At 39.3% G+C, this 27703-nt stretch overlaps 2 protein-coding genes across 10 annotated transcripts in view; one reads left to right on the forward strand and one right to left on the reverse strand.

Annotated features, from left to right (window-relative positions):
- UQCRC2 (ubiquinol-cytochrome c reductase core protein 2) lies at positions 1 to 25712 on the forward strand. 2 transcript variants are annotated; one of them, XR_012035555.1, is made up of 15 exons: positions 193 to 350; positions 3420 to 3503; positions 3601 to 3750; positions 4003 to 4067; positions 6055 to 6111; positions 6356 to 6480; positions 8304 to 8401; positions 11573 to 11630; positions 14597 to 14692; positions 15011 to 15210; positions 18490 to 18570; positions 20579 to 20655; positions 21573 to 21733; positions 23923 to 24076; positions 25391 to 25712. XR_012035555.1 is itself a non-coding variant. In XM_072836042.1 (14 exons), exons 1-14 carry the CDS (start codon positions 318 to 320, stop codon positions 25472 to 25474), a joined length of 1362 nt encoding a protein of 453 aa, XP_072692143.1. In that variant the 5' UTR covers positions 1 to 317; the 3' UTR covers positions 25475 to 25712. The 2 variants fall into 2 exon arrangements, 1 of the variants encoding a protein (XP_072692143.1); XM_072836042.1 differs by lacking the exon at positions 21573 to 21733 and having other exon boundaries at positions 1 to 350.
- PDZD9 (PDZ domain containing 9) overlaps positions 14963 to 27703 on the reverse strand; it is a 23750-nt gene continuing 11009 nt past the window's right edge. Inside the window, exons 4-7 of one of the 8 annotated variants that reach the window (XM_072836048.1) lie at positions 26188 to 26899; positions 24552 to 24701; positions 23945 to 24062; positions 14963 to 15295 (exon numbers count right to left, since the gene is read on the reverse strand). In XM_072836048.1, coding sequence (XP_072692149.1) covers positions 26503 to 26899 — 397 coding nt within the window. In that variant the 3' untranslated portion in view covers positions 14963 to 15295; positions 23945 to 24062; positions 24552 to 24701; positions 26188 to 26502. Of the gene's footprint in view, positions 15296 to 22361; positions 22675 to 23908; positions 24063 to 24551; positions 24702 to 26187; positions 26900 to 27703 lie in introns of those variants that run through there. The other 7 variants (XM_072836047.1, XM_072836046.1, XM_072836043.1 and 4 more) reach the window with 7 other exon arrangements.

The following is a 27703-nucleotide window of genomic DNA, read 5'->3' on the forward strand; positions in this document are numbered from 1 at the left end:
AGGCTGTCCTACACGTAGTCAGAGCAAGATCACAGAGTGGATATCCGAGCAAGGACGAGGATCCAAAAAGTGGGAACATAAGTAATCTGAGTATTTACTTTAAAAACTTTGCGTCGGCCTATACTGCGTCTCGGAGGAATTGGACTGGCCCGGAGGTTGGGTCAGGGAGCAGTAGAGCGCGAGCGGCATAGAGAGTCCCCTTCACGTCGAAGGCGTGGGAAAGGGCGCGCGGGGGAAGCTGGGAAACTCCTGTCCTCGGCCACCATCTTGCTTTCCTTCAAGCCGGCGGGTCCTGTGGAGCAGAGCAATCTTGAGCCATGAAGCTGCTGAGGAGAGCCGGGTCCTTCTCGGTGAGCACAGCCGGCGGGCATGGGGAAAGGTTGGGGGAGCAGTTTGTCAGCAAGGTGGTACGGACCGGAGGTGCCTGTTGTAGAGTTCCGGGGCCTGAGGCTCCCGCCTGCCCTTCAGCCGAACTCTGCGGGCCAAGGGGTCTGCAAGCTGGGTGAGGGTCGGGCGCTCGAGGCCCATCTCGTGCTACGAGCAGAAGAGACCGAACGCCGGAAAACCTGAAGGGAAAAGTGAAAGGGCTTGAGAACGGAAGTGAAGCGACTCGGTGGAGAGACCGCTGAAGGTCACTGCTGCACTTGGGTGCCCGAGGAGGAAGCCGCGAGTCCTCGGGGACAGGAGGCCGGCGTCGAGCTAGCCCTCCACCGTTACCCTTCAGCTCTGGCCTCTGCTCTTAGTGTATTACCGAGTGTCAGTCTCTCCAACGGCTAGGTGGGCTTATGAGCGAAATCCTAAGGAAGAAATGAGCTAATGCCTGTGTGAGCTTATGCATAAGTTCTACACCTTGTTATGGTGCCCGAACGGGATAACGTATCTTTCTTGATGTCCTATTAGAGACTTCTAGAAGGGGCTCTTGGTCTGTCCTCGGGAGCTGCTTAAGACTCCTTCTCCAAGGCCAAGCCAAACATAGCTGTCATTGGGGGGAAACTCCTCAAATGTCAGTTTGCTACCGGTGTGGAGCGCTGCTTATCCGGAGTGGAAGTGAGAAACACTTTTAAAAATCTCAGCTGGGGGGATCCCTGGGTGGCGCAGCGGTTTGGCGCCTGCCTTTGGCCCAGGGCGCGATCCTGGAGACCCGGGATCGAATCCCACGTCAGGCTCCCGGTGCATGGGGCCTGCTTCTCCCTCTTCCTGTGTCTCTGCCTCTCTCTCTCTCTCTCTCTCTCTCTCTGTGTGACTATCATAAATAAATAAAATTTTAAAAAAAAAATTCTCAGCTGGGACGGTTTTGCTCCCAGGGGATAGTTAGCAATATCTGCTTGCTTTTTTTTTCTTCAAGATTTTATTTATTTATTCATGAGAAGAGACAGAGACACAGGCAGAGGGAGAATCAGGCTGCATGCGGGGAGACTGATGTGGGACTCGATCCCGGGTCTCCAGGACCAGGCTGTGGGCTGAAGGCAGGTGCCAAACCGCTGAGCCACCCGGGCTGCCCCTTACATTTTGGTTGTAACAACCTGTGGAGGAGCGCAGCTGGCATCTAGAGTCCAGAGGTACTGTTAAAGAGTCTACGTACACAGGCGCGTCCATCCCTTCCACACGCACACAACCAAAACATTAACCTAGCCCAAAATGCTGATAGCATCTGCCTTAGTAGGTGACCAGTAACCTAGACGGAGGTGCAGAAGAACGGAATGGAGTTTCCCTGTGCCTAACGTTTAAATACATATACGCTGTAGATTATACAAATGGTTGTAATTTAAACTATAATATAGCCTAAATTACACATCCAGGCACACCTAGACAAACCAATGATTAACAACGCTGAGAGCAGCCCAGTTAGACTGACAAAAGACCCCCAAAATATCCATTCCATCCATCCCCACTTTGCAGTAGATTAAAAAAGTCCAAGGTAACAGTTGGGGAGGACCAATGAAAACAAATAGCAGTAAACTTGAAAGCAATTAGTGTTTCTAATTGTATCCCTCATTTGACAAAAGAATAAATTTATACATATTTTGCTATTAGAGTTATCTAGTGATTGTATAACAATTATGGGAGTAATTCTTTGCATCTGATTTGAATGGGACAAATTATAGGCAGTACATAATCAAAGTGTCACTATTTCTTGAGGTGAAAACCCTAAATCTCCCTTGGTAGTGGAACTATAGACTATTATTCATATTTGAACAGCTATGCTCATGTATCTAAAACTTTACTTTTAGAAAATCAAAAGGCAAATCACAAGTAGGGTTAACTATACCACACCCAGGAGACGAAATTGATGGTAAAAAAAAAAAAGCTAATTGTAATTTATTGTTAAAAAGTACTAATAACAAGTGAAAACTAGGAACCAACTTAGCACAGCACTGATGTTGAGTATATAACAAAATGCCCTCCAGGACATCACAGAGTAGGGGCATTGCAGCCCCTGATATTAGGGAATCCTCAGGAAACTCCAGCATGTTCACTTGATTTTGGGAAAACATCTCTGCTTAATAACTTCATGAACCTTAGGATGAATTCTGTAGCATTGTGTATCATTACCAAAAGCCAATAAAGTTACACATCTTGGATCCATTATCCAGAATTTAAGAGGACCTTTTTACCTTTCCAGTGGCTGCATATAATGAACTGAGAATCTAGTGTAGCTGCAGCTATGGTTAATTCAGGATGACGTAAATTTGTATTAGTCAAAGAAGTAAAATCCTTGGTTGTGTGGTCTTACCGTAGCACCCAAGAGAATCAAGATACTTTGGAAGTTATTGGGGGCTTGGAGGAAGTTTCCTTGGTATACTATGTCTTTTTTAAAGGTTACTGAAATGATTATGGAGATGAAGGCATTTCACTTGAAAAGTAGACTAAAATGAGACTCTGGGCAGATAAGGGAAACAGTAAAGCGAAAATCTATGAAAGGGAATGGCAGTCCCAAACTTTTTCAAAAAATTTCAAAGCGCTAGAGCCAGAAAGAACCACCTGAACCTTTAATTAGATAGTTAAAAGGGAAAGGGGCACCTGGGGATGGCTCAGTCAGGGTCAGCGAGTCAGGGTCATGATCCCAGGTTACTGGGATTGATGTGGTCCGCTCAGCAGGGGTCAGCTTCTCCCTCTGCCTGCTGCTCCCCCTGCTTATGCTCTCTCTTCCTCTCTTTCTGTCAAATAAATAAAATCTTTTAAATGGTGGAGGGAGGGAGAAAATACAGTCGTTTTTTACACTTTTAAAAAGTAAATACTGGATTAGATATACCTTTAGCCTCTACAAATCACAAATAGAGATTTAAAAGTGGTTAGGAAATAATGAGCTAAATCCTCCCATGAAGATATTTTATCACTGAATACCTTCTGCTGCTTGGGCACACCAGAATACAAGACATTTGAGAGAAATGTATGTAACCTGTTTTTTCTGTGTTTAGAGATTTTATTCCCTGAAAGTTGCTCCCAAAGTGAAAGCCACAGCTGCCCCTGCAGGAGTGCCTTTACATCCTCAGGACCTTGAGGTTAGTCCCACTGAGTTACTCACTGGAACCCATATACATCTTAGCATCTTTGGAAATATAAAAGCATTGATCACATCTCACTTTATTTTAAATACAGTTTACCAAATTACCAAATGGCTTAGTGATTGCTTCTCTGGAAAACTATGCTCCTGCATCAAGAATTGGTTTGTTTATTAAAGCAGGCAGTAGATATGAGGACTCCAACCACTTAGGAACCTCTCATTTGCTTCGTCTTGCATCCAGTTTGGTAAGCATCTTTACTACCTCACTCTGTTCAGGAATGCTATGGTATCGTGGTCCTATGGAAAAGAGAAACTATTGTGTGCTTCTTGGCAAACTTCACTTTATAATTCTTAAAGCTGAAAAAAGGATCCACTGTTAAGGTAAAGTTCTTTTTGAATCTAATCATAATTAGACATTAAATTGTGATATAGCATGATGTTTGCAAACTTGGCATTAAAAAATTACTGAAAGTACAGTTGTTCCTTTTTTTTTCTAGACTACAAAAGGAGCTTCATCTTTCAAGATAACCCGTGGAATTGAAGCAGTTGGTGGTAAATTAAGGTTTGTTTAAAATAAGTAACAGGAAATAAATAGTGAAAACACTAGAAAGTATTCAACCATAAGGGATTTTTTCTCTATTATCAAGGCATGAAGGATTTGTTAAACAGACACAAGCAGGAGAAGGCTAATGAATTTTACCATATCAAAATTAAAACTTCTTTATGCCTTAAAACATCTTTATGCCTTAAAGTGAAAATTCAAGTAACTGGTAGTAAATGTTTGCAACATAACAGAAAGAGGAAAAATAAAGAACTATATGTTAAGAGAAGACAAGTAAATAGAAAATGGATAGACAAAGGATGGAAACAGGCTCTTCCCAGAGAAGGAAGCCAGAAACACTGAGATTTACCTGTAATCACAGTCTGATGCCATAACCTATCAGATTTATATACTGTGTTGGCGGTGTTAAGGAAGAGGGAGACTGTCTTCTACAATTAGTGGAATAAATTGATAAAACTACTTAGAAAAGAATTAAGGAAAATCTAGTAACATTGAAAAGGAGCATATCTTACAACTTCTGTTTTTAATCCACCTATACAAAGATACCATTTTTTTTTTTAAAAGACTGGAAACAATCTAAATGCTATCTTCAGGGAAATGGGATAAATAAAGTATGATCTAGTGATATGACAAGACTAGTAGTACAGAGCAATTAAGGGATAAGCTAGATCATTCCAATGAAATGTTTTGTGGAACAGTGAGATATTTTTAAGGCAGGAGGCATTTATTACTTTTTTTATTTTATTTTTTTTTTTTTTATTTTTTTTTAATTTTTATTTATTTATGATAGTCACACAGAGAGAGAGAGAGAGAGAGAGAGAGAGAGGCAGAGACACAGGCAGAGGGAGAAGCAGGCTCCATGCACCGGGAGCCCGACGCGGGACTCGATCCCGGGTCTCCAGGATTGCGCCCTGGGCCAAAGGCAGGCGCCAAACCACTGCGCCACCCAGGGATCCCCTATTACTTTTTTTAAAACAATACACAATGCTTATTACAATTGGTTGTCTCTAGAGTGGGAAGAGGGGATTGAAGTTAGCAGGAGAAGGGTACAAAGAGATCTTCAGCTTTAATTGCCATTTTTTTTTAAGTTGTGGTAAAATATACTTTAAATTTACTGCTTTAGGGATTCCCTGGGTGGCGCAGAGGTTTAGCGCCTGCCTTTGGCCCAGGGCGCGATTCTGGAGACCCAGGATCAAATCCCACGTGGGGCTCCTGGTACATGGAGCCTGCTTCTCCCTCTGCCTGTGTCTCTGCGCCTCTCTCTCTCTCTCTCTCTCTCTCTGTGACTATCATAAATAAATAAAATTAAAAAAAAAAAAGATTAAAAAAAATTTACTGCTTTAAATATACGGGTCTTTGGTGTGAAGTGACTTTAAGAAACTCTACTACCATCCATCTCCAGAATGTTATGTTCCCCAACTGAAACTCTCTAGCTATTAAACAGTAACTCCTGGGGCACCTGGGTGGCTCAGTCAGTTAGGTATCCACCTTAAGCTTAGGTCATGATCTCAGGGTCCCGGGATCAAGCCCCCACATTGGGCTCCCTGCTCAGCAAGGAGCCCGCTTCTCCTTCTCCCTCTGCTGCTCCCCCTGCTTATGTTCTCTCTGTCAAATGAATAAGTAAAATCTTTATAAATAATAAGCAGTAAATTCCCACTCTCTTCCCACAACCTCCTACAATGACCATTCTATGTTCTATGATGTTGACTTCTCTAGGTTCTTCCTGAAAGTGGAATCACAGTGTTTGTTCTTCCAAGACTGACTTATTTCACTTAGCAGAATGTCTTCAAGGTGCATCCATGTATAACATGTCAAGATTTCCTTCCTTGAAAATATTTTCTTAAATATTTTATATTTTAGCTGATGAATATGTGTATTTTTATACCTCAAAATAATTTTTCCAAAGGAATTGGTTGATGTAGCAAAGATGTAAGGAGAGCTTATTCTTCTGATTTAGATAAATCACTGTAATTTATTTCTGACGCAGTGTGACTTCAACCAGGGAAAATATGGCCTACACTGTGGAATGCCTGCGGGATGATGTGTAAGTACCTGCATGTGTTGAGGACATCTGCTTTTAAAGAAACACTTAGCCGCTCAGTTCTTGTCTCTTTTTAATGTGGCATTTTATGACCTCTGATTTTGGTTTTAGGCTCTTAGTCACAAACTGTAGAACATTGTGCTTACCATAAGTCCAAAACTTAATATATGAGAACATTACATTTACAGAGCATGGACGTTGGTTTTAAATTTTTGGCTCAAAACTCTCATCTTGATATCTTCTGTAGTGATATTCTAATGGAGTTCCTGCTCAATGTCACCACATCACCAGAATTTCGTCGTTGGGAAGTGGCTGCCCTTCAGTCTCAGCTAAGGATTGACAAAGCTGTGGCTTTTCAGAACCCACAGGCTCGTAAGTACATTTTCTGATCCTGCTTCAGTTGTTCTAAGATATTGGGTTTTAGAGAAAATCAATTTGTGGAGGAAAGAAATTGCTATTGAATTTTTCTCTGCTTGGGTTTAAAAATGCCTTTTCCAAAAATTTGTCTAATATCTTAACCTATCTTTTCGTGTGTTTCTAAATGTTGATATTCTTGATTATTTTTCATCTTTGATGTATGTATAGAACCCCTATTTTGAAGAATACAGTGTTTCCATGGGGAGCCTTCTTCTCCCTCTGCCTATATCTCTGCTTCTCTCTCTGTGTCTCTCATGAATAAATTAATAAAATCTTTGAAAAAGAAAAAAGAAAGAAGAATACAGTGTTTTTTTCAATAGTTTGTTAACGGCAAATCCTGCAGCAGTTCAGGGCTGCTGCTACTGTTGCTATTATTATTTAGCCACTTACCTTTACTGGATCTTTCCAAAGTAAACAATTTAACTTTTTAAAAAATAGGGACTTTCTGGTATTCATATGATCTTGACAAGTATAATCAACAAAACAAACTAGTAAATAAGTACCACGGATTCTTGCAAGTCCTACAACTTCTGGCAGGAGCAGAAGTGTGCAGGTGGGCCACTCAGGTCGAAACAGGTGACTGGCTGCCAGGGCCTAGCATGGGATGGGATTTGCTCAAGTGTCTGCAACAAATGAGAGCTTGATTTAGGTTAGCTAATCTATTTCACAGTGATACCCTGTTTTACAAAGGAGTATGATCTTTCTTAAAATTGCAGAAAAAATGACTTCTGTATCAACAGTGGCTTCTTCCCTGCCGTTAGCAGTGAGGGTCCAGCCCTCATCCTTTCTGCCTGCACAGTTACTACTGTCTCCTGGCTGGTGTCTGCCACGTCTGCCTCTTTAGTCCATCTACCACATCCCATTAGAGCAATCCTTCTGACATGAATATCCTTTCAAGGCTTCTTCTTATCCTTCATGTAACCTATATGTTCGCTTTCACAGTCTGGCCCTGGCCTACCTTTCTTGCCTCTTGCTCTGCCTTGTTCCCTTCTAGCTGCAGTTCCCTTTGAATCCATTGTTGTGCTTTATGCTACTGTCTGTTTTCTCTGCCTGAGATGCCCCTCTCTCATCATTCCCCTAGTAAACACCTACTCATTCTGTAAAGACTCATGCCCAGATTTTACTTCTTCTACTCCTTTCCAATCCCCACTGCTTTTCCCTTGCATCCCTGATGCTCTTTTGATCTGCTGGCATCACACCCATAATGCTTTATTTCAGTGTTCCCTCTAGGCATTTTGAGGGCAGGCATTTTGTCTCCCTCATTTCTCTATTTCCAGCACCTAGCAGGGCCTGGCATGGGAGATTACCCAGTTAGTGAGTAAATAAAGGGACATACCCCAGTCAAACAAGGCATGACTGAAGTAGGAAGGCAGGGACAGGGACAGTGCAGCAGTGAGGACAACTCAACTTAACACTGGCACTGGCGTGTATCTTAACCTGACAACTCATTACTTAGCCTAGAAGTAACATTCAGGTAAATGACTTATCCAAGGTCACATGGCACATCAGGCAGGGCTACAACTAGAGTCAGACTTGCTGAAACCCAGGCCATTATACTTTCTAGTGATAGGCGAGCCCTGGTGTGTAGAAGCTGCTGCCAAGTAATTTCCTATTTTTCTCAGCACATTCGCCTGCCAGAGTTTTAAATTTCAAGCCCTCTTAACACTTGAATGGCATAAGGTGACCAAAATTGTATAGACTAGTTGCTTTCTAGGTTCTAAAAACGTTATTCTTATTTGAATTATGTTCCTACAAATGCTTCTTTACTTATTTTACAGATGTCCTTGAAAATTTGCATGCTGCAGCTTACCGAAATGCCTTGGCTAATTCCCTGTACTGTCCTGACTACAGGATTGGAAAAGTGACACCAGATGAGGTACTAATAAAACACATTACATTTTCAAATGTGCTTATTTTCACATGAAATTGAACATCCATCTGCCATTTCAGGTTTATTTGTTAACGTTTCTTTTTATCTTCAAATTTTAAAGACTCACCTGCTGGCTTTATTATTTTTATCAGCTTGGCTTTTTTTTTTTTTCCCTAAGATTTATTTATTTATTTATGATAGACGTAGAGAGAGAGAGAGGCAGAGAGAGAAGCAGGCTCCATGCCGGGAGCCCGACGTGGGACTCGATCCCGGGACTCCAGGATTGCGCCCTGGGCCAAAGGCAGGCACCAAACCACTGAGCCACCCAGGGATCCCCTCAGCTTGGCTTTTTAAATAAAATTTTATCTGAACAATTTTCACAGCTTTTATCATAAAAGGGACATGTTCATTTCAGAAAATCCAGAAAATAAAAACAAGCAAAAAAGGAAAACCTCTCACATACCTAAAGGCACTGAATGTGAATGCCTTTTTCAGGACCTTTTTCTATGTGTATTTATCTTATTTAAACAGTATTTAAATGTTAAATTTCATAATCTTGTGACCAGAAGTCTTCCTGTAACTCCTCTGAATATGCAGTTAGGAATAAACCCACATCACCTCCCATCCATCATCAGCCTGCTTGGTAGCTCATTTGCCTCATCCAGCAGATTGGCCTTACTTTGCTGCCAGGACAGATTTGTCACATGTCACAGCTATATATATAATGTAAAACTTCACTTCCAGAATGTGAAACCTGCAAGTGTAGATACGTGTATATAATCTTAATTTTCTACTCCTATGACCTTGGAAAAAAAATTTATCAAAAGACATTAAAAGAAAAATTGGGAACTATCAATATTTGCAAAGTATATACAGCTCGGAAGTTAGGTTTTATTCTCATTTCATTTCTGGTTAGCCACTAGAGAAAACTGAACTGTATATCTTCTCTCTTTACTCTTATTTCCCAGTTGGAAAACTATACACTTATCAATCAACAGTTTAATGCCTACCATTCATATGACACGTTTTTGTTTTTGTTTTTAAGATTTGTTTATTTTTTAATTTTTCTTAAGATTTTATCTATCCACTTGAGAGAGTGCGCACATGAGTGCCTTCGAGCTGAGGGGGGGAAGGGGCAGAGGCAGAGGAAGAAACAGACTCCCTGCTGAGCAGGGAGCCTGATGTGGGACTCGATCCCAGGACCCTAAGACCATGACCCAAGCCAAAGGCAGATGCTTAACTGACTAAGCCACCTAGGCACCCAATATTTTATTATTTATTTGACAAAGAGTACACACATGAGAAAGAACACAAGCAGGGGAGGAGTAGAGAGAGAGGGAGAACCAGACTTCCCACTGAGCAGGGAGCCTGATATGGGACTTGATCCCAGGGCCCCAGGATCATGACCTGAGCTAAAGGCAGACCTTAACCGAGCCACCCAGGCACCCCATATAGCACTTTTAAAAATTTATAACTGGAAAGAGTGTACATGCAAAACATTTATCCACAGGGATATCTATTGTAGCATGTTTATAATGGTGAAAAATTAGACACAAGTTAAATATCCAAATTTAGAGGACTAGTTAAGCAACTTATTAAGTATCTATGAAATGGAATGGAATGCTATACAGCCATTCAAAAATATTGGTATGGGAAAATTCCATAGCATATTGTCAAGTTAGAAAATGGAATTTATCATCACTTGGCCTTTTGGCTAAGATCAAGTGTAGAAAATGGAATTTATGAATAGGATATACCATAGGACCTCAATTTTTTAAAAATAAGGTGTGTTGGGGGGGTTGTTAATGTGTGCACGCACTTGCGTGTGTGTTTATCCTGGACAAATACCAAGGTGTTAACCATGGTTATTTCAAAGTTATTAGCATATTTAAATGTGTCCTTAGTCTAAAGGAAGTTCTAAAGAAATTGGTGCTAAAATACCTTGAGCGATGGTGGCATTCCAAGAATATGATTCCAAGGTGACTCCCAAGATGTAGGCACCATTCACTCTAGGGCACAGATTCTGGTAACTTGATTCCGTCACGTTACCTTAGCCTAAGGGATTCTCAACATTATGACCCATTTCCAAGGAACCTTTTTTAGCCAATTTTTTCTATTCTTGACTCACAGTGAATTTTTAATATCAGATACACGGCCTATCTAGGTTTACATATGTACATTTACTATGTGTTTGTGTTTTATATTTAAAGGAATAAAATGGTTTTTTGCTCCTGAGAGCCAGTTTTCACCCCCTTGGAAGCAACAGTGTTCCTATTGAGAACAGGTTTTAGCTCTACTGTAGAATGTTAATAGTACTCTCTTACTATCTGTATAAAGAAAGAAATCTGATACACATCTGCTAAAATCACATTATAATAAAAATGATAAACTTAGCCTCATTTTTTTCAAGTTTAAACCAGTGTGTGCTCTAATGTTTTTTAAATTCCTTCTTTTCGGGATCCCTGGGTGGTGCAGCGGTTTGGCGCCTGCCTTTAGCCCAGGGCACGATCCTGGAGACCCGGGATCGAATCCCACGTCGGGCTCCCAGTGCATGGGGCCTGCTTCTCCCTCTGCCTGTGTCTCTGCCTCTCTCTCTCTCTCTGTGTGACTATCATAAATTAAAAAAAAAAAAAAAATTCCTTCTTTTCAGTGCAGCTTTATTGAGGTAAAATTAATGTACCATACAATTCACCTACTTAAAATGTACAATTCAGGGGTGCCCGGGTGGCTCATGTGGTGATGTGTCTGACTCTTGGTTTTGGCTCAGATCATGGTGTGAGGGTTGTGAGATCAAGAGTCCAGTGTCAGCTCCACACTGGGCATGGAGTCTGCTTGAGATTCTTTCTCCCTCGGCCCCTTCCCCCACTCGTGCCCATGCATGTGCTCTCTTGATCTCTCTCTAAAATAAATAAAGCCTTAAAAAAAAATAAAGTGCACAATTCAGTAGTTTTCACTATATTCACAGCCATGTAACCATTACCACCATTAAGTTCTAGTTCTTTTAAGCAATAGTTTAAAAAAAAAAAAAGCAGTGTAATTCAACACCGGGTAGTCAGTAGTTCACTATAGCAGCTTTTAAGCCTGAGTATTTATTTTCTTTGGACCTGCAGTTTTAGTTTTTTACAGCTTTTTGTATTTAGACCAATATAACCTCACAAATGTTCTTAATTTCCTCAGTTGCATTACTATGTTCAGAACCATTTCACAAGTGCAAGAATGGCTTTGATTGGACTTGGTAAGTTGGGAATTGCTTCATGTCCTTCTCTTTCTTTAAGAGTAGTCTTTTAATCTGTAATTACATGAGCACAGGATTAAACCAAATTTGATAACTCGGTCCTCTGTTTATGTCAGATAGGGACTGTATGATAGGATTTTAATGGGTAGGTTCTTTTGTTTTAGTAAAAGCAGCATCCAACATTTAACTATAAGTTTACAGCTTTTATCATAAAAGGGACATGTTCATTTCAGAAAATCCAGAAAACAAAAACAAGCAAAAAATGGCTTTGAGTTCATTACAGTATTTGAAAAATCTATGACAAAGGGCAAATTTCTCTAAGCAAAGTGCTTTTACAAGTTTTTTGTTTATGTTTCAAAGAAGTATAACTTAATTGAAAATAGACAAGAGGCATGAACAGACAAATCATGGGGAAAATGTGTGTGTAGCCAATTGTTGTAAAAGATAGCCTTGCTAATAGTGAAATTGGCAAAAATTAAAAGATCGATGCTGCCCAGTATTAACCAGGATATGGAGAAATTAAGCACTCAAAAATTGTCAGTAGGAGTATAAACTGGTACATTTTTGGACGTCTATTTAAATATATTAAAGTTTTAAATATTGATATTTTTAGACCCAGCAATTTTACTTTTAAGCATTTTTCATACAAAGCAGTTGGTCAAGTTTACAAAACAGTTGCACAAAGGTATTATTTACAGTGTTGTTTTTTGGTTCATTCATTTTGTAAATAACGGCTTAATTGAGGTATTAATTCAAATACCATAAAATCCACCTTTTTAAAGTATACAGTTCCTTGAGCTTTATTATATTCAGAATGCTGTAACTATTACCACTATCTAATTTCAGAACATTTTTATCATACCCCCTCCCCCCCCCCCAAGAAAAACTCTGCCTTCACTGTAGTCACTCCTTACTCCATCTCCTCCTTGCCTCTGGTGACCACTGACCTGCTTATTGTCTCTGTACAGTTGGCTTGTCTGGATAGTTAATGTAAATGGAGTCCTACAGTGTATGGCCTTTTATAGCTGACTTTTTAAAGATTTCTTTTTTATTCATTAGAGAGAGAGCACAAGCAGGGCAAGAGGCAGAGGGAGAGAGAGAAGCAAACTTCCCATGGAGCAGGAAGCCCAACTCGGGACTCAATTCCAGGACTGTGAGATCATGACCTGAGCCAAAGGCAGACCGTTAACCATATAAGCCACCCAGGCACCCTATAGCAGACTTCTTTCACTTAACATAATGTTTCCAAGTACATCCATACTGTAGCAAGTACCAATGTTCCTTGGCAAAGTACCCTTTCCTGGCAAAAATAGTCCATTATCACCTTTTGTTCATCAGTTTGTCACTTGGGCATTTGAGTTGTTTTCACCTTTTGGCTATTGTAAATATAAACATTGATGTATAAGGTTTAGGTAAAACGCCTGTTTTTAATTCTTTGGGGTATATTATTAGAAGTAAAATTGCCAGGATCTGGGATCCCTGGGTGGCGCAGCAGTTTGGCGCCTGCCTTTGGCCCAGGGCGCGATCCTGGAGACCCGGGATTGAATCCCACATCGGGCTCCCGGTGCATGGAGCCTGCTTCTCCCTCTGCCTGTGTCTCTGCCTCTCTCTCTCTCTGTAACTATCATAAATAAAAATTAAAAAAGAAGTAAAATTGCCAGGATCTATGGTAACTGTTAACCATTTGTGGAACTGCCGGACTGTTTCCAAGACAGTTGAACCATTTTGAACCCCACTGACAATGCACAAGAGTTCCATTATCTCCACTTCTTCACCAGTACTTACTTTTATCAGTCTTTTTGATGACATCCTAGTGTCTATGAAGCGGTATCTCCTTGTGGTTTTGATTTGCATCTCCCTAATAACTAATACCATTGAACATCTTCACTTTTTGGGCATTTGTATATCTTCTTTGAAGAAATGTCTATTCAAGTCCTTTGCCTATTTTTGAATTGGGTTGTCCTTATTTTTGAGTTGTAAGAGTTTTTTTATATATATCTTGGATATTAAATCTTTATCAGTTATATCATTTGCAGACATTTTTTCCCCATTCTTTGGCTCCATTTCACTCTTGATAGTGTTCTTTGATCATATATATATACACACACCTACATGTGTGTGTATGGAATATTATTACTCAGCCATTAAAAAAAATGAAATTTTGTTGTTGGCAACAGCGTGAATGGAACTAGAGGGCATTATGCTAATGAAATAAGTCAGAGAAAGACAAATATTATGATTTCATTCATAGGTGGAATTTAAGAAACAAAACAGATGAACATAGGGGAAGGGAAGGAAAATTAAAATAAGATGAAATCAGAGGGAGACAAACCATGAGAGACTCTTAACTATAGGAAACAGGGTCGCTGGAGGGGAAGTAGGGAGAGGGGATGAAGTTACTGGATGATGGACATTAAGGAGGGCACGTGGTATAATGAGCACTGGGTGGTATATGCAACTGATGAATCACTAAACTCTACCTCTGAAACTAATATACTATGTCAATTAATTGATTTTAAATATTAAAGTGTTCTTTGATGCACAATGCAATACTGTTTTAATAGTCAATGATTGGAAACATGCTAATGTCCATCTAGAAGGGATTGATTAAATAAATGATAGTACATCCATATTAAGGAATTCTTTATAGTCATTAAATGTTTTGCTGTAGACCACTCACTCAGATATAAATTACCAAAAACAAGTTAGAAGCGATATGAATAGAATAACACCATTTTAAAAGGAAAAGAAAATGAGGAGTACATATGTAGAAAAAGTGCTAGATGAATATGTATTAGTAAACTGTAAGTGGACTCTCTGGGAGAGTAGCACTGTGGGGGGCTCTTGTTTTCTTTACTATTTCTGTAATAACTTGAATTGTATAATCACGTATTTTTAAAACCTATATGTTATAATTGTATTTTAAAAACTATGGTTCTGGCTTGATTTTGTTTCTATTGAAATAGGTGTGGGTCACCCTGTTCTAAAGCAAGTTGCGGAACAGTTTCTCAACATGAGGGGCGGGCTTGGTTTACCTGGTGCAAAGGCCAGATACCGTGGAGGTAAGCATTTTGTTCTGTTAGAGCTGATTTATCAGAAGGACGTTCCCCTTCAGAATAGCATAATGGAGTGGGATAGGCCTGATTACTTACCACCAAACAGACTCAGTATAGAAGGGAAAGACTAGATTGTTTGGGTGTTGTGTATTAAATATGTTTCATGTGTGTGTTATGGGGAGAACAGGATGGCATGCTGAGAGCACCAGGCCACAGAAAATCTTAATCTTAGTGGGTTAATACTTCGTCATAGAAAATATGAAAGAATAAAACAAGTGATGACAAAGCCCCTTTATTCTTTACTCTCTCCTTATGTGGTACCAGGTGAAATCCGAGAGCAGAATGGAGACAGTCTTGTTCATGCGGCTCTTGTAGCAGAAGGTGCTGCCATAGGAAGTACAGAAGCAAATGCATTTAGTGTTCTCCAGTATGTCCTTGGTGCTGGACCACACGTCAAGAGGGGCAGCAATCCCACCAGTTCCCTATACCAGGCTGTTGCCAAGGGAGTTCACCAGCCATTTGATGTGAGTCTGAGTAGTCAACATTTCTCCTTTTTGTTTTTAAAGGCTTACTGTGTATGATGTAGTCCTGTTACTCTGCTCTTAAAATCTAAGGTAAGAACAAAGAAAATCTTTGTAAAATTGAAGAGATAGGGTCTAATAGAAAACTTCCTCTCTTTTCAATTATTCTAATATAGAAAGAAGGAAATGCTTAAAAATTAGAAACTTCATACTTCAGTTCCCTTTAGAACAAAATTTTAGATATTAAATATTTTCCTAGATTGTAATTAGTCTATTTTCTAAGTTTTCTTCTGTCATTTTGTGTTCTTGTGGCTACTTCATGATTTTTTTTTTTTTTTAAGATTTTATTTGTTTATTCATGAGAGAGAGAGACAGAGACAGGCAGAGGGAGAAACAGGCTCCATGAGGGGAACCTGATGCGGGACTCGATCCCAGGACCTCAGGATCATGACCTGAGCCAAAGGCAGACACTCAACCACTGAGCCTTCCAGGCACCCCTACTTCATGAATTTCATTGCTCTTCATGTTTTCCCACCAGATGTATATCATACACGAAAAACTTTACAGACTTATCCCTCCAATTTGAGATTTAAAAAGAAATTGTAACAAAAAGCCATGTTACTCTAGAACACACTTTTTATGACAGAAAAACTTTCAAAATAATGATATTCAAATCAAGAGAATGTAAAATGTCAGCAGTTACTAATTTAATGAATGACCATTGTTTGGCCAATGTAATACCCCACATGGCCTTCAATGATAAGCCTTTAAAGGGCAACAAATATACTAAATTATAGGATTTAATATTGTTCACGATTTTACAACAGTACATGGCACAAGTAGGTAGCCTTTGACCATTGGACACTTGAGTAGAATTAAAATCACCTCACTTTTCATTCCTCTGTTTAATATTGTCAACATAAGATGAACAGACCTTTTAGAATCTCTGAAGGTAAGAATATTTTATTGGAGCACAAGTCAGGACACCTTGCCCAGGAAACATGTTCTTCACAAGGAAGAAAGTGCTCTGTAGAATGAACAGTTTCTACAGAATCATATACTTTTTATATCTCGTAAAACCTTAAAAGATCATAGAATAGCATCTGGGCAGGAATCATGAGTTTTACTATAAAGAAGTGCAGGGGGTATGAGCACTGATCGGTATCTTAAGGACAACATAGTTTCCTTTAGGCTACTCATTCACAAAGCAGATGTACAGTGATATGTGGCAGGCCATAAATCAGGCTTTTGGTTTGAGGAAAGTTTATTATGTATGGTCATGTTGACTTAGAAATCTAAAATGGGGGATCCCTGGGTGGCGCAGCGGTTTAGCGCCTGCCTTTGGCCCAGGGCGCGATCCTGGAGATCCGGGATCGAATCCCACGTCAGGCTCCCGGTGCATGGAGCCTGCTTCTCCCTCTGCCTTGTGTCTCTGCCTCTCTCTCTCTCTCTCTCACTGTGTGCCTATCATAAAGAAAGAAAGAAAGAAAGAAAGAAAGAAAGAGAGAGAGAGAGAGAGAGAGAGAGAGAGAGAAAGAAAGAAAGAAAGAAAGAAAGAAAGAAAGAAAGAAAGAAAGAAAGAAAGAAAGAAATCTAAAATGGTTCTCCTGTATATCAAGCCTTGAGAGTTTTTCTCTCTTACATAATAGTTTTCAAACTTTTTTCTTTTTCTAAGTAGAGGAACCTTTTTTATCCCATACAGTTTCCCAACTGCAATGCTGAGCATAAAAATTTTCACTTTTAAATAAATTTTTAATGTTTACTTAACATTGAAAGCCTTGGAACCTTCTGTACAGAACCATGGAGTTCCCTCCTGGAGCACAGTTTGAAAACCATTACCTTAAATTAGTCCTACATTAAATTTAGCTGCTGCTTTTTAAATTCCCTCTACAATTTCTCTCTCCTGGTTCATGGTCTGCTCTGTTCTCTTCATGCTAGTCTTCACCATTGAATATTAATGATGCTTCTGGGTGGATGGAGTTTAATCCCAGTGATGTAATTTTTTTTTTTAATTTTTATTTATTTATGATAGTCACAGAGAGAGAGAGAGGCAGAGACATAGGCAGAGGGAGAAGCAGGCTCCATGCACCGGGAGCCCGATGTGGGACTCGATCCCGGGTCTCCAGGATCGCGCCCTGGGCCAAAGGCAGGTGCCAAACCGCTGCGCCACCCAGGGATCCCCCCAGTGATGTAATTTAACAGAAATTCCTACTTTAGCATTTGGCCAGAAATTTGAGGTATGAACAAGAGAGTCTCAAAAAGGTAATTAAACTTCAAAACATTAAAGAACATTTCTTCTTGTGCTCTATATGGGCTGAGCTAGTGGTTCTCAAATTTTAACATGCATAAGAATCACCTAGAATTATTTTTGAAATGTGGCTTTTCCAGATTGCATCTATAGGGATCTGAGTGAGTAAATCTGTTAGAGAAATTTGAAAGTCTGTATTTTTAATAACAGATCAGGTGATCTTTATGTAAATCATCCTCATAAACACTGGCAAACATGATACTAAGCATTTGCGATCACCTTCCAGAACTTAACGCTCTGCTCAGACTGCAGGCAGCAGTACCCCTGCTATCCAGAGACCTGTGGCTGCCTTGGATACCTGAATAACATCCACTAAGCAGACATTTCCCCCCAACCCTTTAACTTTGTGTAGAAGTGTACGTGAACTGGTTAAAAAAAAAAAAGTCACCAGCAGTAGCAGAGGGAAGAAAGCAGGTTTGTTTAATGCCAAAGCCCACAGTCTGTACCATTCAGCCATAATAATTGTCACAAAGTAATATTTACATTAACCTTTAATCATCAAAGGTTAGAAAATACTAAGAAAGTGAAGCAAGCAATCTGTTTAATAAATATTTAAATGAAAAAAGTTAAAACCATTATGGTTTCAAAAGAAGTAACCTGGGGACCCCTGGGTGGCTCAGCGGTTGAGCGTCTGCCTTCAGCTTAGGATGTGATTGATCCTGGAGTCCAGGGATTGAGTCCTACATCAGGCAACCTGCATGGAGTGTGCTTCTACCTCTGCCTGTGTCTGCCTCTCTCTCTCTCTCTGTCTCTCTCTCTCTCTCTCTCTCTCTCTGTCTCTCATGAATAAATAAAATCTTTAAAACAAAACAAAAGTAACCTGTACATGAAACACTTCAGTCTGATATAGCTGGTTATGTGAAATACTAGTTTCTCTTGCTTATACTCTGAAGGTCCCAAATTTTCGTCTCTTTGGAAAATTGTGTCCTTTTACCTGATAAAGTGACATGCAGTAAAATTTCATTATATTTCAGGTTTCTGCTTTTAACGCTAGTTACTCTGATTCCGGCCTCTTTGGGATTTACACTATCTCACAGGCTGCTGCAGCTGGAGATGTAAGTTGCAAACTCACTATCTCTCAAAAGTGTCTTTCCTCCATTAACATTTTTCTAGTAAAAATAGGGAGTGTTTGAAAGCCATGACTTACTGGAGCTCTTTATATAGTGGATCTCATTAGAGTGTGTCTGCTGTGCAAGGAACTTACAAATGTATACTTCTGCTTTCAGGGAAAAGGGAGGAAGTGTCTCCTTGGTATTTTGGTTCTGTTTTGACAGGTGGCATTGAGTTGTTTCTGGGACCTCTCATTGAGAACTCCAGTGACATCAAGGCCAGAGTTTTCAGTACAGAAATTGTGCTGAAGTCAGGATAGTGTGTGAAAGATTGTAGGAGAAGAAAACCAAAGCTCCAGTTCTGGGGCGTGCCACCAAGTGACTAAGGAAAATGGACCAAAAAACAGAAAGAAAAAGAAGAGAAACTGAAATTTTTGGAGACCAGAAAAGAGAGAACAGTTAACACCATTTTGATCCAATCTGAATTAATGTCCATTTAGTTACCACAGAGAGCCCCAATAGTTAATAATAAACCAGGACATCATTGGTAATAGAATTTTTACCAGAGTGTTTAGAAGTGTTAAGGAACGAATGAGAAGAAAGAAATGTGAGGTTGGCATAGGCAAGTGGAGCTCAGACTTACTGGGTGGTAGTTTTAGGAGAGCTTACACTGAGAGATTAAGTTGGGAGAGAATTCATACCTAACGGAAAGAAAGATGGGAGCAGGTGTAGTTGCTAGGAAATTTAAAATGGATCAGGTCTGAAAAAGTGCAAACAGGTGGGATACAGAGTATACAAGTGGATATTGTAGCCTTGGACACAAACGCTGATGTTTTGGAGGATATTGGAAAGATGCAAAAGTACATCCCAGTGAGGAAGCTAAGTCAGATCTTGAGAGTAAGAGAAGGCAGGAGAGTTTAAATAATGGGATTTGGGACAAGTGAATGGCTGGATACACACAGAGTGGGGATCGACAGACACGTAAATGTCTCCTGGTGAGAGAGGTGAGAGACTACAAATTTGTACTGCAGTTACTTATTACACATATTGTCATGTATTACAGTCATTTCATAGTTTTTCTTCAGTGGTATTCCCAATGGAGAAATGGAGGAGACAGATTGTAGGGTTAATCCAAGATTGGAAGCATGCAAAGTGGGCAGGTCAGAAGCATGGGCATATGGAAAAGGAGTGGGGCACACTGGCAAGAGGGACTGAAGGAGTGAATCTTGGATCTTGGCCAGATAGAGAAGCCAAAGGGCCTGATAAAAAGTGGACACACCAAGGAATTAAAGATCATGATGAGGTGGAAGAACAAGGACAGTGTGATTAAAGACTTAGGTCAGGGGTCTTGGAATTGATGATTTCACAGGGAGGGCAAATTTAGGTTATATCCAGGTCGGGTGTGGCTATGGAAATGGGTAGCTAAAATGCACTGGAAATGGAGGTCCTAGAATTTAAGTGATTAGAGGTAGGTCAGTGACCCAGGATGGCGCCAAAGTTGGGTTGGAGAAAATTATTGAATGGATTTATGAATTTATTCAACAAATATTTGCCAAATGCCTACCCACATTACTGAACTTGCTTCCTCCTTGACTCTGGCATCCCAGACACGGACAAGCTTTACAAATCGGCCATGTATAAATTACTACCTTCTTCTTAGTGAATAGTAAGGGATAGCAGTATTAATTGCATAATGAAAGTCTGGGGAAATTTTAAAAAGTGTTTATTCTTTAAGGGCAATTATGAATTTCTGTGTTTGCTTTTCCTAAACCATCTTGGCATTTTCTGCCACTTTTCTAAAAAAGCTTGGCTACTTGGATACTATAAATTTGTACAAACAGCTGCTTTATGGACCACTGGAAGAATAAAGAACACATAGTGGCAAGAATTCCAAGTGCTGTTTCTATGGAACTAACCTTCCACCTTGTGTTTTTGCCTCAGTAGTGAAGCATTTGATTGCTTCAGGAAGACTGGCACTGATCAAAAATGACCAGCTTTCTTTTATCTATCCTAGGTTATCAAGGCTGCCTATAATCAAGTAAAAACAGTTGCTCAAGGAAACCTTTCCAGTGTAGATGTCCAGGTTGCCAAGTATGTTTCAGTATTAACTGTTTTTTGTGTTTCGCCTATTTGAAAGGTTTTTTTTCTAAGATTTTATTTATTCAAGAGAGAGAACAAGCAGTGGCGAGGGGCAGAGGGAAAGAGAGAAGCAGACTCCTTCCTGAGTTGGGGCTCTATCCCAGGACCTTGAGATCATGACCTGAGCCAAAAGCAGACACTTGACTGAGCCACCCAGGTCCCCTTGAAAGTTGTATTTTTTATTGTAACATACACACAAAAGCATTGAAAGATACAGAGAGTATTTAAAAGGGAAACACACCCACATCTTATACCACCTAGAGATATAATTTTCAACATTTTGCTTATTTTCTTGACCATTTTATGCTTTCTAAACATAATTGTTACTATTATTATATATATTTATATCCTATAAGTATATAAGCATGTTTATGGTAGAAATTTGAAATTTGGAAATAAGTCAAAAACGATCTTTCATTCCTTACCAATGATTCCTCTTTTTTTAACATCATAATGTTTCCATTTATTCAGATTACTAAAAATGTGTCATAAACAATATCAATAGGTGTATCAAAATATACTTGTTGGACATTTCCTACTGTAAAAGATATTTTTGGCTTTAAAACATTTTTGTATTTCATACCACATTCTTGGTATATATTCCCAACTGGGTCAAGAATTATAAATATTATAATGAAAGTCTGTTCAAATATATGTGTGTGTGTGTATAATATTTTTATTTTTGTATTTCAAAGTCCCAACATAAAAAGGTTGTACCAGTTTATAATCACACCACCAGTATATGAGAGTACCTGTTGTGCCATAACCATTGGCAATTTTTTTTTTTTTTTTTTTTACCTCTTTACTGATTTGATAGACCCAAAAAAGATACAGTAGTCCTCCCTTATCCATGGTTTCGCTTTCCACAGTTACCTGCAATCAACCATGGTCTGAAAGCAGGTGATCCTCCTCCTGACTTATTGTCAGGTCACTAGTAGCTGAACACTATGTCACAGCACATCTATGTCCCTCATCTCACTTCATCTCATCACATAGGCATTTGGTCATCTCATACATCACAAGAAGAAAGGTAAGTACAGGACAATAAGATATTTTTAAATGAGAGAGATAGACCATATTCACATAACTTTTATTATATTGTTAAAATTGTTCTGTTTTATTAATAGTTATTGTTAATCTTCCCCTGTGCCTAAGTTAAATATAGGTATGTATGTAGGAGAAACATAGTACATATAGGGCTTGGTACTAAGCATGGCTTCACGCATCCACTGTGGGTCTTGGAAGGTATTCACTATGGATAAAGGATGATCACTGTGTCTGATTAAAAGATTGAAATATCTGTCTCCTATTTGATGATTTTAAAATTCCCACTATGGGAATTCCAGCAACTGGGAGTGCCAGCAAAACCTCACTCAGTTAGTTTGGGGAGTTTCTCTAACAAAAGAGGCATACTTTGGACCAAGCTTGCCTTTTCATATGTCAGTTTAAAACACTTAAACTTGACTTCATCCATTTAGGACAGTTCAAAATGTGAATCATGAAACTCAGACTATCTTCATGATCCCCTTTAGTATTGTCCACAAAGGAAGTATGACAGAGCAGATTACTACCCAAGAGGGGACAACTTATTGGTCATTTCTGTTCCCATTAGCATTATTACTTCTGTTAGACTGAACACACTAAAAAAATTGCATCTCTTAAATAAGAACAGTAGTTTATTAAATATTATGTACATGGGACCAAGGTTGGTTAATAGGATGCTGTTCTTCATGATTGCACCAGAAACAAAACACAATGAGAATAAATTGAAACCCTAGATTTACTTAAAAATTGGTTTCAATTCTAATTTATTTAAGAAAATGTATTTCCTTAAGCGTAGCTTAGTGTAGTTTTTATAAGGTATGGCAACATGTAGAAAATGGAATTTCAGCTACTAATAACAAGATATGTTTCTTTTCTGCCGTTTTGATGGGGTTGATACTTTTTCTTGTAAGGTTCTTATGAGTCTTCCTATAGGAAAGGAAAGAAAGTAAGGTGTCATTGCTGAAGGAACAAACTGATAATCTCTTGGTAAAGTTTATGGTAGGTAAAGAAATATTTTAAGTTTCTATTTAAACTCCAGTTAGTTAACATACAGTGTTATGTTAGTTTCAGGTGTACAGTATAGTGATTCAACACCTCCATAGGTCATCCTGTGCTCATCACAGCAGGTGCACTCCTTAATCCCCATCACCTGTTTCACCCCCACCCACCGCCCCTCTGGTGATCAGATTGTCACCTAGAGTGAAGAGGTAAAATCTTTGGGGCCCCTGGGGGTGCTTAGTCTGTTAAGCGTCCAACTCTTGGTTTCACCTCAGGTCATGATCTCAGTGTCGTGAGATCAAACCCTGCATTGGACTCCTCACTGGGCGTGGGGCCTACTGGAGATTCTCTCCTCCCTCTCCCCGCGCCCTCTCTTGGGTAGAAAAAAAAAAGAGGTTAAGTCTTATTTTAATTAAGCTGACAATGTGGTAAAACTGCTGCATTAAATTTTGCTTATGTGTAAATGGAAGTCTTGCTACAGAGTTCCAGACGAGGGTAGTTTATTAAGTTACTTGAGTGCCTTTCTGAACACCAGTTTCTGAGAGAATTATGAATTGGATTTTTATTTCAAATTCATGCTTTGTGCTCATATTTAAGCAGCAAAGACCGTAAGACCTCTACTGTCCTTCCCCACTTGCCTTCTCAATCACGCCCCATCCTCACTGAGACAAATCTCAGTGTAGCAGTGGGCCTCGGGGAATGCAGGTAGATTGAGAATCAGCACACAATATTAATATTCTACAAGTGAACAGTGCCTTAAGACCCCACATAGATAGTCTGCTTAATAGAAATGCCTAAAATCATCACCAGAAAAGTATTATGAGGCAAGAGTTTACTTCATTAATCAAAACTTCGCATTAAAATAGTCTTTAAAGAAATAAAAATTAAAGTCTAAGTTCTAGTGTAAAATCAAAAGGCAGTCTGTTGGGTTTCCAGTATAATCTTATATTGACAGCTTTCTAAATAATCAAATAATAACATAATTGATTAACTGAAGACACAGAAGGGAGGGCTTTAGGCCTGGAAGATTTCAAATCTATTAATCTGTGTATTTATGAAAACATCTTTGAGTTCGAGAACATATTTTATTTGGTTTGAGTTTGAGAACATACTTTAAAATTTCCTTGCTCTTATAAAACTGGCTTTTGCCTTAGTTACATACCTTTTACTGAACAGGAACAAGCTGAAAGCTGCCTACCTAATGTCAGTGGAGTCTTCTGAGGGGTTCCTGGATGAAGTCGGGTCCCAGGCGCTGGTTGCTGGATCGTACACGCCGCCAGCCACGGTCCTTCAGCAGATTGATTCCGTAGCTGACGCTGATATCGTAAATGTAAGCAAATGAAAACTTATGATTTAACATCAAATAATTTGACCTAAATGATCCAATTTTGGAAGGAATGCATAAGCTCCTTTGGGCCATATATCCTACTGTTTGGTGCCTCTCTGCCTGGCTCAGAGGCGGGAGGGCTCATTACCATCACTTCCATAGATGGCTTCCTTGTCAACTCAGGGTGTGTGTCTTCCTCATTCAACTAAAAGTACCAGAGTAAACCATTTAAAATTCTTAGAGGTCAGGAAGAGTTGAATATTGGCCATTTCATGTGATTCAACCTAATAGTTGAATTTGGCGTTTTTTTCTCCTTCCCAAGAAATGAACTTTATTATGCCAGTCCTGCACCATCCAGCATCTCAAGATTTCCATTTGTCTTCTCAACCGAAGACATTCTCCTGCTATTGCTGTATTTTTTTTCACATATATAATTATGAGATTGAGTTGTTTTGAGGGCAAGGACTACGTCTTATACCTTTTTGTATTCTTTACGGTGCCTAACAAATATGTAAACTACAGAATAAATCCAAAATCAGTGGGTTTTCCCAGTTTCTTCCTATATTAAAAATGTCGACTCCTTGGGCGTTGTTAGAGGTCTCAGCCATCTTCTCATGAACAGCTCTACCTTATGTAGGGGCAGCGGGGATAGAAAAAAGAAACAGGTTATTTTAAGGTAGCAACCTTGACTTGATTTCACTTGGCCCCTAAGTTCATCATTTTCATACTCTTCCAAATGGTTCTCTTCCTCTTGTATATGATCATCATGTGAGTCCCAGCCCTGGCTGCCACTACCCCACCGTCTCCCCATGAAAAAACTGAGATAATGTAGGGGCTGCTACTTGTGGCAGTACATCCAACCTAAACAACCAGCCTCTATACTTGAAATAGTGGCATAAAGAACACAGTAACTTTTATGTTAACGGTGTATTTTTATTAACTCAAGACTATTTGCCATGGTAATACAGAACAGGAAAGTACTGCCCGGCCTGAGGCCAACTCTGCCCGCCCTATTTTGCAACATCAGTGAGATTTTCCCTTTCCCCTTTTTAATAGCTCTCCTCATATCTGGAGCACCACACTTTCTCAGTCACACATAGGAGGGAACATTCAAAGGAACAGCTAAGCTTTGTTTTCTTACAATGTCACAAATTAGAATAATGCACTGACCCTCACAAGAGCTTAGTCCAGAATTGCTAGTTCAGGATGCCCTGCCCATACACTCTTGAAATAACAGAAAAATAAGTTTGTCTACTAGATAATACATCCTCTTATCTCCATTCATTTTTCTTTTTTTTTCTTTTTTTTTATTTAAAGGCTGCAAAGAAGTTTGTTTCTGGCCGGAAGTCCATGGCAGCAAGTGGAAATTTGGGCCATACACCTTTTGTTGATGAGTTGTAATACTGAAACACATCTTTCAGGGAAGAGCTGAACGTTTTCTCAACCCAGAGCAGAAAACACATGAAAGTCAAAAATCTCTAATATAACATTTATCTTTTTTTTCCCCAATGAGATGAAATGTCTTAGAACATAAATACAGGTTTTTGTTCCCAACTGACTTAAAGTCAATAAAACATTCTGTTTAAATGTTTTTCTTGCATCTTTGCAATTGGCTAATAAAGTATTTATTATATGCTGAGATCTTTGTCTTAGATGCTATAACAGAACAGGAGTATAACAACAGAGCCCAGAAACATCAGAAACTATTAAAATCAAGATAATATTGATGGCTTTTAAAGATAAGCCATCAATAATTATCCTTTTAAAATCTATCCTTTTGGATCAGAACTATTAAGTAGTCTGGGTTTTACCCCCTTTCTGTCTTTTTCACAATATAGAGTTATTTCTGAAGAATATAAATTCCCTATTAATCATATTCTATATTCCCACTGCCTTATTTTATGTCAGTTTTATCTTCACTGTGTGACAGAGTTTTGTCTTTCTCCTTATCTTCTCCCTCTCCCTTGTCTGTTTCTATTCTGTTTCTTAGGGCTAAGGGGGAAAAATTATTACATGAACAACTAGCCAGAAAATGCATCACTTATTATAAGTAGGGCATTTGAAGTTTGCAAAACAAGAGCAACTAAATATCTAAATAAAAATGTGATACTTACCTTAAAAAGTGAAATTCTATGTTTAGACATTCTGGTCCTGTACTCTTCTGCTACATTTGTAAAAGATGAAACATTCTTCTCCAAAGGGAGTGTGTTAATGATGTGAATGATGTTGCTATTTTGAGAAAAGGCAGTGAGGCCTGTCCGACCCAAGGGAAGTGTTTGGATATCATTGAAGAAGGTCTCTGAAGGCATTACAATGCACTTGTGAAAGAAGTGGTAAGTCTGCACATATTCCTGTTAAGTATAGCAAACCTGTACATAGCAATGCACAAAAATTGGGTGTTTTCAAGATCACCAATTTACAAACTGCTCCTAAGCAACTTTCAATACAGGTTGACCCTTGCCCTTTTCAACGTGGGCATAGTCTTCCAGCCAAAATGCATCTGAGGTGGAGGAGGCTGTGGAGGAGGAGGAACTTTCATTGTCTCGCTTCACCATTGTCCAGTATGGAGAAGGGGCTCTCACTTCTTTCTTAAGATCTCTGTGAATCATCACATCACAGTTAATGTCTTTTCCTACACTAATGGTATGGTTCTTCTTTTTATATCCATGCCATTCTTTGGAGATAGACACTGGTCTCCTTGCAGACTGGTGCCCAGTGGACTGTGAATATTTATAATACTTCAGTTTTTTATCTGAAACTACATCTTCATTTTCATCACTGCTTGTGAAGGAGTCATCTTTTGACTGCTTAGTTTTCGTTGTTGTGCTAAAATGAAAAAAATAGTGAAAGAAATGGATTTTTAATTGTCTAAACATTCATTATCCCCTAACAAGATGTCTTATAAGTGGCTTTGGTTCTTAAAAGAAAGGATATAAGTTAGCTTTAGCACTTTCTGTGTTGTTGACATTTTTCTCTTTAAAGATACCTTTACATTTGTTTCCATTCCTAAGTGTAAATCAAATTCTGCCTTAAGTAACTTATTTTATATTGCTTTGTACTGACTTAAGCCAGACTACTGACCAGAATATTAGCAGGCCTTAAAGTGTAGGTTAATTTCCCTCCAGAAGGACAGGTCAACCTGGCCATCTCCTCCACAGAGCTCTCTTATGGGTTACATTGAGTCAGCAATAACAGGATATTACCCATTTCCAGAGTATTCAGAAACCAATGGGCCTCTAAGATCTTCAACACACTAGTTATTGAGAAATCTTTGAGTCTTCTTTTTTCCCCTAAGCATCATCATTTGCCTCTCTCTGGGGTTTACAAACAGATTTATACAACACCCTCTGCACCCAGATGTGTCTCATTCACTATTCCACTTCTCTGTTGCTGACCAAATGTTTTTAAAGATTTTTTATTATTTTTTTTAAAGATTTTATTTATTTATTCATAGACACAGAGAGAAAGAGGCAGAGACACAGGCAGAGGGAGAAGCAGGCTCCATGCAGGGAGCCCGATGTGGGACTCGATCCCGGGTCCCCAGGATCACACCCCAGGCTGCAGGCGGCGCCAAACCCGTGTCACCGGGGCTGCCCATATAACTTGCCCCAACTGTTGGTTTTCTTGAGA

Source organism: Canis lupus, chromosome 8 (assembly GCF_048164855.1).
Source record: "Canis lupus baileyi chromosome 8, mCanLup2.hap1, whole genome shotgun sequence".
Taxonomy (NCBI): Eukaryota; Metazoa; Chordata; class Mammalia; order Carnivora; family Canidae; genus Canis; species Canis lupus.